This window comes from Ovis aries, chromosome 10 (assembly GCF_016772045.2).
Source record: "Ovis aries strain OAR_USU_Benz2616 breed Rambouillet chromosome 10, ARS-UI_Ramb_v3.0, whole genome shotgun sequence".
Classification (NCBI taxonomy): Eukaryota; Metazoa; Chordata; class Mammalia; order Artiodactyla; family Bovidae; genus Ovis; species Ovis aries.
Window position 1 is genome coordinate 84,534,190 of NC_056063.1, and position 12,160 is coordinate 84,546,349.

Here is a 12,160-nt window from a genome sequence, read left to right on the forward strand (position 1 = left end):
TCCCTGAGTCAGGAAGACCCCCGGAAAAAGAAATGGCAACCCACTCCAGGATTCTTGCCTGGGAAATCCCATGGACAGAGGAACCTGGTGGGCTACAGTCCACGGGGTTGCAAAGAGCTGGACACGACTGAGTGACTGACACTTTCACTTCCACAAGAAAACAAAAGCTGTGTTCTCACAGCCTCCCTCCCTTGGCATCTCCTGAGAACAAAGCTGGCCGCCCACCGCCCCTGGAAAGGAGGTTTCAGACTCAGCAACTGCCAGGCAGCTGCACAGGGGTCAGCAGGGACAGCCTTCAGGTTTGCTTCTGTTATTGGAACTCGTGTCAAGACAACTAGGCATACGAGCCGACCTAAATATCTGGAATTTGTTAGGGTTTCATGCAGCAAAAAGATACAAGTGTCCTGAGCTCACACAGCCATCAGCCAAGCAGCCCCAGCAAGGGGCCCCGTGCTGTGCTTGGTCGCTCCATCACGACCGACTCTTTGCGACCCCGGGGACCGCAGCCCGCCAGGCTCCTCTGTCCATGGGATTCTCCAGGCCGGAATACTGGAGTGGGTTGCCATGCCCTCCTCCAGGGGATCTTCCCAACCCAGGGATCAAACCCACGTCTCCTGCATTGCAGATGGATTCTTTACCATCTGAGCCACCAGAGTAGCTTTAGTATTGGGTCATATGTTGATATCATACTATTTTGCATCTACTGGGCTAACATATATTACTGGAATTGTTTCTTTTCAATTTTTATATGGCTACTAAATCATTTAGAATTACATATGTGATCTGCGTTATATTTCTGTTAGATGACAAGGCATTAAAAGCAGGGATGGGCAAACATTTTCTGTTAAGGGCTGGAGAGCCACTCCTGTGGGCTCGTGGTGGAGAGAATCTCTGCTGAAAATTCTCAGCTTGGTCCTTGTAGCCTCTGAGAGCATATAAAACAAACAGGTTGAGTGCCAATGAAACTTTATTTATAACAATAGGCGCGGCCTACCTGGCCAAGAGTGTAGTCTGCTAACTTCTGCTTGAGACACTTGGGGGTTTTATGTATGTTTTTAAATGGAATATCTCCACGTCCTCTGATCTGGACAGGGGGAGAAAATATGTGTAAATAGACAATTTACCTCCCCAAGGTGGTTTGAGCACTAACTGTGAAATGAGTGAGTGTATTGATTATTACTTTTTTTAATGAAGGAGAAGAAAAATCACGGATACAGCGACTCCTGTGTGTGTAGGGGGTCTTGTGTGAGTGCCTCCTGGACACCAGCCTGGGGAAGTGCAGGTCAGCTGTCCCCCGTTCTGCAGAGGCAATGAGGGCCCATTGTTGTTCAGTCACAAGCTGTGTCTGACTCTCTGTGACCCCGTGGACTGTAGCCCGCCAGGCTCCTCTGTCCATGGGATTCTCCAGGCAAGAATCCTGGGGTGGGTTGCCATTTTTTCCTCCAGGCGATCTTCCCCACCCAGGGACTGGACCTGGGTCATCCTGGATTGGCAGGCAGATTCTTTACTGAAAAGCCCAGTGAGGACCTGGGGTAAGAATTTGGTCCCGGATGCTGCAAAAGTGTGAGGTCATGCTTCGCCCACAGTCTACGGGAGAAACTGCAAGTCCGTGTAACAGACATTAAAGCCCACGGGGGCACAAATAAGGTCTAAACCAAGGTTCTTCTTAAAATACTTTTTAATAATAAAGTGGCTCACAATGCTGCAAACAATACAAAACCAGCAACCCCTCATTTTATATAAATTAACATTTGTCAAGAATTGTTACGAGGCATCAAGAGACAAGTACCGAATGGCTGGGTCAAAGGTAAATCACAGTGAAGAGGAACCCTGGAGAGTCTGCAGGTGCGGAGACAGGGGGACACCTGTCAGAGGCCAGGTGTTGGGACGGGGCAGCGAGGGGACGTCAGTCTCAGGAAGCCCGGCTCTGCAGGTGGCTCCTCCGGACAATCCGTCTGCTCCCCACCTCCCAGGGCAGCGATGGATGAGGGGGGCCGGTCACACGGCCCTTGTCTTGGGGACCGGCTGGCACTTCCTCCCGGCTCCTCCTCCGCGTGCAGTCCCACAGAGTGACCCCGATCTGCCCCTCAGGTCACCCGGGTCCCCGGGGCCGGGCCGGGGCGCGTCAGGAGCAGCACCCGGATCTGGTCTGTGCAGGCGGCGGGGTGCTGGCGATGTCCACGGTCTGCGGCAGGGCCTGGGCCCTCTGCCGCAGAATCACGGGCACCACCATGTCGAACACCGTTTCGAACAGCAGGTCCACGTTCTTGCCGGTCTTGGCGCTCGTCTCAAAGCACATCTGCTCGGCAGCCGGCACATCCTTCTCGTCCAGCATCTTGTACTTGAGGATCTTCTTGTAAAAGGCCACCGCGTCCTCCAGCTGCACCTGCCTGGACGGCCGGGGGGCCGGGCTGCCACCGCCGCCCCCACCCGCCTGCCCGGGGTCATGTCCTCCTCCCTGGCCACCCTCCCCGGGTGCCTCCTCGATCAAGTCCACCTTGTTGCCCACGACGGCGAAGAGGCAGTCGGCGCTGGCTGTGTCCGTCAGGCCCAGGAACCGGTCCTCCAGCTCCAGCAGGCTCTGGGCGTGGTTCACGTCGTAGGTGAGGATGACGGCAGCCGCCCCCCGGCAGTACATGGAGCCCAGGCCGTGGAACTGCTCCCGCCCTGCGAGGGGAAAGGAAGCGGCTGGTTATCTCTCCTGTCTGGAGGCGCCCCCGGACGGCGCATGAGGGACCCCCGGGAGGGGCCACGGACGGAATCGTGACCCCAAGAGTCGGTGAGGCTGCAGCTGAACAGGATGGAGACCCAGCTGTGCAGAGACGGGGTTACGGCCGGTCCCAGGCCAGCAGCTCCTGCACCATCGTGTCCATGCTCCGCAGTGAGCCCACAAAACAGGGGGGCACCCGCGCCCTGCTCCCCTCCTCATGGGCGGCGGGGGGCTCCCTATTCCTGCATCTTACTGCAGGGTGCTTAGATGAAACGCTCCCACCAGGGTCTGGCTTCTGGATGACGGGGTCGGGACCCCCTCCTGGCGGGGCTGTCTGCCTCCCCAAGCCCACCCCCCCACCCCGGGGGCTCACCAAGCTCCCAGAGCCCCAGGCCCTGCCCTGCCTCCAAGACCACTGCCCCAGGCTGCAGGCCTCCCAGAGGAGGAGCTCAGAAGATACACACTGAGGAAACGTGCTCTCCTGTAGGGAAAAGAGGGCAACTCGGCTTTAGAGCCAAGCTGGGTGCTGCTGTGCCCACCACACGCAAAGCAGGCAGGGATGTCTTCCCGCCGCGGGCGGGCCCGCCCCGAAGCCTCTGCCACCCCCCCTGCCCAGAGCGGGCGGTGGCAGTGGAGGGAGTGGTCCCGGGTCCCTCACACCTCCTCTCCCTCCGTCCCTGCCCACAGGCAGCCATCAGGGGAGCAGGAGCTCCGGGGGCAGCCTCCGAGGGAAACGGAGGTTCCAGGAGGACCAGGCACCAGGACACAGTGCCAGACCCCAGGAGCCCAGCCCTGGCTACACCCACTGAGAGCCTCACCCTGCCCGGGGCTCTCTTTGCTATTTCAGCTTTCAGGGTGCTTTCTGAGCTGGGCAGTCACAGCCAGAACACAGCATGGCTCTCCCCCAGGCAGCCCTCCTCTCTGGCCTTCTGGGGAGGGTGGGCACCCCCGAGGGTTTCTGCTGTGACTTTCCAGGGGGGTCCCTGGCCCCCTTCCAGGTCCCCTTCCTGTCCTGGCCTGGGTTCCCCCGAGCCCTGGCACATTCAGCACAACCCCGAGTGGAGGCCTCGGTTAGGTGGCTGACACACACACGTTTCCACAATGACACTCAGGGCGACTAAACTCTGCACACGTGAAGCCACAAAAATCCCTCCGTTTGTTTAGAAAAAGGGAAAGCACAGCGTTTTCTTATGTAAGATTTCTTGACTTCGTAACAGCTTGGTCTGATTTGCTAGGTGGTGGAGGCTCGTTCATGTCACAGGCCAAGATGACACCCTGCCCCCATCTCAACTCCCACCTTTACTCCGAACTGCAGACACAGGGGGAGAGGGGTGATGGGGAAAGGGAGGGGGTGAGGGGAGATGAAGGGAGGGGAGGGGAGGGGGGAGCAGCAAGCGGGGCGGGGAAGACCCGAAACCCTGATGCGTCAAAGCCCAAAGAACTGAAATTCCATCCCGCTTGTCTCCCTTCATTCTGCCACGTCAGATCGCCAGAAGCCCTGGAGCGAGAGGCCCAGACCACAGACGGCGGCAGGATGGCGCCCCTCTCACCGGGGTCTCCTGCATCCACATGGGACCGCGTTCATCCCCGGGTTTTCCCAAACGCCCCCCAACCCCGTTCCCCTTCTTCCTCGTTCAGGACGGGCAGATGGCTCACTGAGGGCACAAAGGGCAGCCCCTAAATGCAGGAGGGGCCCCTCCGGAAGGCATCCCAGGGCCCCCTGCGCAGGTGGAGAGAGACCCCCACCCCGGGCCTGCGTGCAGAACAGGACGAGCAAGCTGGACTCCATGCGCGGGGCCTGTTCCTGCAGCGCCAACCCTCGTGCCGTGACCCGCGCTGGGTCACGCTGGCTCAGCACCTTCTGTAAAAGAACACTGCCTGCCGCCTGGAATACGCTGGAATACGCATTCTCCCGGCTCTGGCCTTCGAAGGTACGACTCACTTCCATTCATCTCGAGAGAAAAGGTTGCAGAACAGAAAACCAATGATTGTCTTGCCGGAGGTGGCGCCGGACCTGCACACAACGGCCAGAACCAGGGACCCCGGCGCCGAGAGGCTGGCACCAACCAACCCGGCCCCTGCCCTTCTAGAGGAGACTGGACTCCAACTCGGGGAAGGTGGGTCTTGGGGACGCTAGTTGCCCACATTCTCGGTCTGCTGGCTGTCCAAGCAGAGAGGCTACTCCCGGCCCCAACAACCCATCCCTCGATTTACTGGCCTGTCATGCGGTGAGCAGCAGGAGGGTGGACTCTGTAACCGGGAGACCTCTCTGGGCATGTCCAGCCCCCCACGGAGGAGCCAGGAGAGCCCCCTGGACCGCTTGCCCACACTCCCTGGTGTCTGTGGGGCTCACCGTCCTTCAGAACACCCTGACACGCCTGCTCCGAGCTGGACTCTGACCTCGGCGGGAGCGGGGCCCAGGGTCTGCTTTCATGCCTCGCTGGGGTGTGTGGGGGGCGGCAGCCCCAACGCCGCCTGACCCTGACCATCCCCTGCCCCTGCCCCCAGCAGGTCTCAGGGGGATGTGAACCTCTCGGGTCAAAGTTCACTTTTAAGACCCTGCAGCAGTGGACTCAGCCAGTGCCAACCCAGGCGGGCAGGGGGAGCCCTCAGGCAGTCCCTCCTCCCCGATCTTCCGAGCTCCGTCCCCCGACCCCCTGAAGCACCCCAGCCTCTCTGTGCCCGCCAGACCCCCCCATTTCCTCCTGGAAGGACAGGGTGCATGGGGGAGGTGGATGGCAGGCAAAGCTCCGGGGAGGGCCGGTCAGGGTGGGATCGCCCGCCCTCGTGCCGGATGCCCCGTCAGTGATGGCGGAGACTGGACCCCTGTCCCGACCTTGTACCCACACAGCTCGGCCGTCTGCGCGCATGCGCCCCGGGTGACACCAGTGCTCCACCCCCAGCATCCTGCACCTGACCCCCCGCCCCCCAACCCACCCAGGGCTCCCCCATCGGGCGGAGCACCAAGCCCCCAGCCCGTCCCGGCAGCAGCCCCCGGCCAGGCTCTTACGGTCCCGGGTTCTAGTCCAGGGTCCAGGGGCCCCCGCGGACCACAGTGGGGCAGAGCGTGGGAGTCCGTGACCTTGAACCGGGAGAGATGGAGTATCTGTTCCCAGCATCGTCTACCAAAAGCTGACATTCCCTCCACTCCACAGACTGCGGCCAAGCAGCAGGCAGCAACCCCTGCGCTTTACCGCCGACAGCAACCACAGCCGTCTTTAAGCCTCACGACAGCTCTGTACGCTTACCGTCAGCTCAGCATCTCAAGGGCTACTAACCTGCCAGTAAGGAAACCTGGTCTTCTGGCCAAACTTGGTACTTCACTGCACGTGTTTAAATACAGTATTCAGAGGAAAGGTCATGGATAGGTGCCCCTCGGACACAAGGGAAACCTTGGCACAAAGCAAACAAAGAGCACTTGGTTCAGGGTCTCCGGAGCGTGGGTTGCAGGCATGATACCTCCACGCGCTGCTGCTGCTGCCGCCAAGTCGCTTCAGTTGTGACTGACTCTGTGCAACTCCACAGACGGCAGCCCACTGGGCTCCGCCATCCCTGGGATTCTCCAGGCAAGAACGTGTGTATGCAGAACACAGCAGCCTCTGCCAACAAATCCGCTTCCAGCCAAGTGGCCAAGAAACACAAACCAGCTCCGCCCCAGTCATTCTGAGATGGTCACATCCCGTCACAGACGGCAGCCGGCCTCCTCGGCAGACAGTCTCCTGCCCGAGCGGTCAGCCCTGGAGAGCACAGCCTGCAGAGAAGGGCACCATGTTCGGGAGAGGGGTCTCAGGGGCTTTACTCGGCCAGTCACCTCCCTCGCTCAGAGAGGGACCTCAAACCAGGGACCCGCCTCTCCAACAAAACCCCAAGCCCAAGCGTTCCCCAAGAGATCTGAGGGGGAGGCGAGCTGGAGAGGGGGAAACCCGGGCAGGTCTGGCAGGAGGTGGAGGCCCGCGTCCCATGAGCCCCCGGGATGCTGAAGACAGAGCAAGTCCACAGCCGCCAGACTCCCGCCGCCGGGAAGGGCAGCCCGCCACCCTGGGTGCTCCCCACGTCTCCTCCTTCTGCACAGACAACGGGTCGGCCCTCTGCCTAACAACTTAATTCAAATCTCAGGTTAAATTGCCCTCTGTGCCTCCAGGCAGACACAAAACAGCATCCCCGCTCCCTTCATGAACCCCTATGGGAGATGACAACCGAGGCAGCAGGACGCTTTAGTCAAAAAGAAAAGAAAAGAAAAGAAGAATTGCTGCCCCACCATTGCCACCGGGCCGGGACCTTTCCTCTCACACACTGACCTCAGACGGTGAGCGGCAGCTACGGACGCCATCAGCCCCCGCCCGCTCGATTTCACAAGAGGGCGGCAGGCAGTCTTCTCTGAGGACAACAAGGCGACTGTTAATGCCCAAGGCCTAAAATAGCTTTCCTTTCCAGATAAAACTGTCTGGTTTGCCCTTAAAAAAAAAAAAAAGTAAAAAATAATAATACCAAAAGAGAAAGCAAAATAACTAGCTGAGCAGGACCTAAAGCATCCCAAATGCCAGCCTAGAAAGAGGTGGACGAGGCGGCTGATCAAACCCTGGATCTCCCACCTAGCCATCAACCAACGCAAACGAGCTGAATGCCGTGACCCCAGCTAAAGAATTTACGACTGTGCAGTTTACAGGTTTGAAAGTCTCAAATCTTGCTCTGGATCTAACCCAGAACCTTTAGCCCACTTTCCAATGAGCGCAGTGCGCATACTGAGACCAGCCAGTCCGACAGGGAACAGGGGCTCTGAACTTGGTCCCAAACTGCCTCCAAGCAGGAGCCTGGCCTTCCCAGCATCACGGAGGCAGTGAGGCCCACGTGGGGAGGTGGCGAGACACGGCTGTCTGCAGTCAGCTCTGGGCGTATGCGAACCCGAGGCTCTGCAGCAAGTTTCCCAGGAGTCTGTGAGTGGGCCCTGAGCCGGAAGTCAGGCCCCACGTCTGGACTGCTGTAATGTCAGCTCCTAGACCCCTTGGAGCTAAGACTTCCCCATCTGTGTGATGAACTGGGATGCTCACAGGGTCCCCCCCACAAATGCTCGGATTCTGAGAAGTATCTCTCTCCCTCACTTTCTTTCCCCAAGCCAGGTCCCTGAGCCCCGGCTCCAGAGTGGAAGCTCTAGGCAATCTGGCACTTTCCTCTTCTTCATGATCCACTTCTGGGGATGTCAGGACACCGGGCTCACCCTGCACCAGCCCTGAGGGCGCAGTGAGAAAAGTCACCAGCTGGCCGCTTCACGTTTAACCCATGCAGCCAAGGCTCAGGCCGCTAGGCTTGGTGAACCCACGTGGCCCTGCCAGGCAGCCTCCCTTGGAGCTGGAGACGGGGTGGGAGGAAGTCTCCTACACCCTCCCATTCGTACGAGGCGTGCTCTCGGAGGACGACCTTATCCCCCATTCCTGGGCCGCTTGGTCACGTGACTCCCGCCCACTGTGCCACTAGAGCTGAAAGCCAGCCCCAGGCAGGAGCACAGAGGTCAGCGGCCACAGCCATCCGCCAGCCTTCGGGCGGTGAAGATCCATATCCAGCTTCCATCTCTTTGATGCTGCAGGTGACGTCACCTCCTGCCAGATGACAACCAGCACTTTAGCCCGAGGGGCAAGTCCTTTGGGCCACACAGTTTTAAACCACCAGAAACCATGTCGCAACACTGGCTGCACACTTTAACCATGGGGGGAGGGGGGGAGCAGCTTTCAAAAGATACTGACATTCAAAAAAGAATAATAATAAAAATAAAAAATACTGATGTTCAGACTCCCCCACCCTGGAGCACAGGAATCAGGATCTGGGGCACGGGTATCCTGCACCTTTAAAGGCCGCCCTGGAGGACGTGACGTGCAGCTGGAAGTGAGCGGAAGGGGGAGAGACGAGGCGGTCACTCGGGGTAAATGACCCTTATTCCAGGCCAGCTGAAGACCGAGGTCTATCAGGAAATCTCAGGGCAGACACTGAAAGAAAGAGGAACTCTAAAAACACCCACAGAAACACTGGTGTGGCCACATGAAGATAAAAAACAGAGCCACAGAACCGGAGCTGGGGGCACAGAGACGCTCCAGGGTCGTCTCTGAGACGACCTGGCAGGGCCCAGAGAGGCTCAGCCCAGAGTGAGCTGTGGCGCACTTCCCGTCCAAGACGAGTGTAAAATGTGAAATAAACCCTTCTCCAAAGTCTCCAAGTTCCCCCGCATCACTGTAAGCAAACCACCTGAAGGGCGACTTTAGCTTAGCCGTGCACAGTGTGGTGAGTTTCGACGACAGGTTACCACCACAGGCGAGATCCAGAACATTCCATCTGCGTGTCTGTGTCTACACCGAGAGCAAGCCTGGTGCAAAACCGGCCCGAGGAATGGCTGCCCCCAGGGGAAGCCACAAAGAACGGATGCTTACAGCTCTGTCGTGCCGGGTCCGTGAGCCTTCCCAGGGTGGCAAAGGAGGTCAGCTCCGTGTGGGCCCAGTGCTGGGCACGCTGCCTCTACCTGTGTGTGCAAAGCCGCTTCAGCCGAGAGTCCACCCTCCACCCAGAGGCTCCAGTGCATGAGGGTGAGCATCCGCCACTGAGCTGCTGGGTGTGATGCCTACTCTTACGTGCTGACACTGCCAGGGCGTGGTGCCTGGTCGTGTGGTCTGATCTGTGTCTAGGTGTTGCCAGGTGGGTTCTTTTGAATGTGATCAGCGTCGGCAATCAACCAACTTAGTAAAGCTGATCACCCCCATGATGTGGGTGGGCCTTGTCCCATCAGTTGAAGGGCTTGAAGAGCAAAGACTGAGATTTCCTAGAGAAAAACGGAACCCGGCCCCAAGATAACAAGCTGAGTTATAAGACACTGTGCCTGAGTTTCCAACCTCGCAGCCCAAAGCTGCTTCCAGGTTTTGGACTCGAGATGCAACAGCAACCCTTCCCCACGGGCCTCCTGCCTGCCAGCCCACCCTGCGCAGGCCAGAGCTGCCAACCACACACTCCCGGGGCCAGCGACTCTCCCCTCCTGATCTGAACCCATCTCTGCCTCTGCCCGTGTCTGTCTCTCCACGTCTGTCTCTCTCCGTGTCTGCCTGTCTCCGCGTCTGTCTCTCTGTGTGTCTGTCTCTCGCTCTCAGGAGGATGTGTATCCGTGTACCCTCTTGGTTCTGTGTCCCTGGTGAAGCCTCACCGACACACGTGCTTCTCTGCAAAGTGTATCCGTGAGAACATGGCCACTCATGAGGCCAGGCCCTGAAGCAGACAGGACCGTCTCCCCTTCCTCTCCAGTGCCCTCCCCAAGCGGAGACCACCCCACCGGCCCCTCCTGCATGGGTCGGCTCCCCGATGCCCTCCGCACCCGGCACCACGGCAGCCAGAGGTCAAGCCTCGCAGCCCAACTGGCGGCTGGGCCCACGGGAAGCGGACGCGGCCCGAGAGACTCTTCAGCGACCGTAAGGATTGCTGTGATGCAAACTGCCTTGGGCTCCTGCTCCGTCCTCCTCACTGGCCTGGCTGCTTCTCCTCCTAAGTCAGGTCAACAGAGGGCAGGGTCTACCGCCCCACCCATCCTGGGGCACCCACCCCCCGGCTTCAGGACGGAGCAGCGCTCACGGAGCCGCCGCGCCCTCTCCAGCCGGGTGGTCAATGGCCAAACGACAAGCGCGGGAAGGATGGGTTTCCACAGCAGGCAAGGGGCACACGCTTTACTGGGTGGGGGGCAGGCCCAGGGCAGGGAGGCGAGGAATGAAGCAGGGATTCGTGTCGGTCTTTTCCTGGGTTTCAAGTTATCACCTCCCTTTTTATCTTTTATTCTTGTGTTTTGTCCTATAAGAGAGGCAGTTTCAAAAGTCTCGTCTCCATCAGCAGGGGGTTGAGTGGCGGGCCCTAAAGCGGTGGCCCTCGTGCCTGGATCCTGACTGGAACCTTATCCGGATGTTGCAGGTGTAATCAGGGTGAGATGCAGTCGGTCGGCTGGAACCTAATCCAGTATGAACAGTGTCCCGGAAAGAGGAAGTGAGGAGGGCATGGCAACCCGCTCCAGGATGCTGCCTGGAGAATCCCAGGGACGGGGGAGCCTGGCAGGCTACAGTCCATGGGGTCGGAGAGAGTCAGACACGACTGAGCGGCTGACACACACACACGAGTCAGAGCAACTAACACGCGCAGGCACACACACAAGGAGAGAAGACACACAGACACACTCGGACGGACGACGACGCAGAGAGAGTGCCCACCAGCCGGGACCTCCAGCACCCGCCTGAAGCTGGGGGTGGGGGAGCCTTCAGAGAGAGCACGGCCCTGCCCACACCCTGATCTCAGACTTCCAGCCTCCAGACCCACGGGACGATGCATTTCTGTTCCTTTAAGCCACCACCGGCATATGGAGTTTTATCACGACAGTCCCAGGAAACTCTCACTCCACGAAGGCATGAGTCGGGCTGCAGGCCGAGGGCCTCCCCCTTCACAGACACTGAAAGTCACGAATTGAACAAGGGCAGTATCCTCCTGGCGGCCACCTTCTGTCCCACCCCCCACCACTTCCTCTCCTCTCACGAGCTAGATGCTCATGAACTTCAAACCCTCTGGAGCAGAAACTGACAAGGATGTCGAGATAACAGGGAACTCAACACCCAACCTCAGGGAAGTTGAAGAGTCACGTGTCGCCTTCTGAGCCTGAGTCAGCAACTCTGCTCGCTTCCTGAAAACAGGCCATGATTAGCGCACAGAGCTCAGTCACAGGGACAGAAATGCCCAAAGCCGCTTCACTGGTTCCAGCTCGACTCTGTGCTACCCAAACGAACGACCTTCAACCCCCAGGCTGCCTGCACAAGAAGAAACCACCACCCACGTCTGGCCCACTGTCCTTCTTGAGAAAGTCCATAAGGAAGAGGTGACGAAGACGTCAAAGGAAACTAACGGATTATCCAGACGAGCCGCAGCTCCTGGGCTCTGCCTTAAGGGGGAGGCTGTCACAAACGGGCAGGTGGGCTTCAGGGTGACCACTGTCCCCCCCGAGCAAGGGGTCACCTCGTCAAGCAGGCAGAGCAGAACCAGGAGCGAGTTTGGCTCTCACAGCAAGCACAGTGCATGTGAATAACTTTCCCAGGGTTCACACGTCTGCAGTGCTCACAGCATCCACGCTCGTCACACGCGCGGCCACTTAGCCCCTCCCATCCCCCAGGGGGACTGCGGCCACACCCCCATCCCCAGGCCTGACGGAAGCCCTGCCAGAGGAGACAAGGGCCGGGGGTACACAGGCAGAGCTGGTCCTGAACCCCAGGCGCCAGATCTAGGGGCCAGATCCTCAGCACAAGGCTGAACTTCCAGGCCAAGTCCTTCTCCAAGCTGGGTCAGCGGGACGAGCCTGGGCTCGCCTGCCCCCTGGAAGGAAGCCTGTGACCAACCTAGACAGCACGCTGAAACGCAGAGACATCACTTTGCTGACAAAGCTCTGTCTAGTCA

At 59.1% G+C, this 12,160-nt stretch overlaps 1 protein-coding gene across 1 annotated transcript in view; it reads right to left on the minus strand.

Annotated features, from left to right (window-relative positions):
• Positions 1-1,660: 1,660 nt before the first annotated feature.
• The window catches only part of RAB20 (RAB20, member RAS oncogene family), a 30,006-nt gene continuing 19,506 nt past the window's right edge, over positions 1,661-12,160 (minus strand). The window contains exon 2 of the mRNA XM_004012238.5: positions 1,661-2,667. Within this exon, the coding sequence (XP_004012287.1) occupies positions 2,126-2,667 (542 nt within the window). The 3' untranslated portion in view covers positions 1,661-2,125. The remainder of the gene's footprint in view (positions 2,668-12,160) is intronic.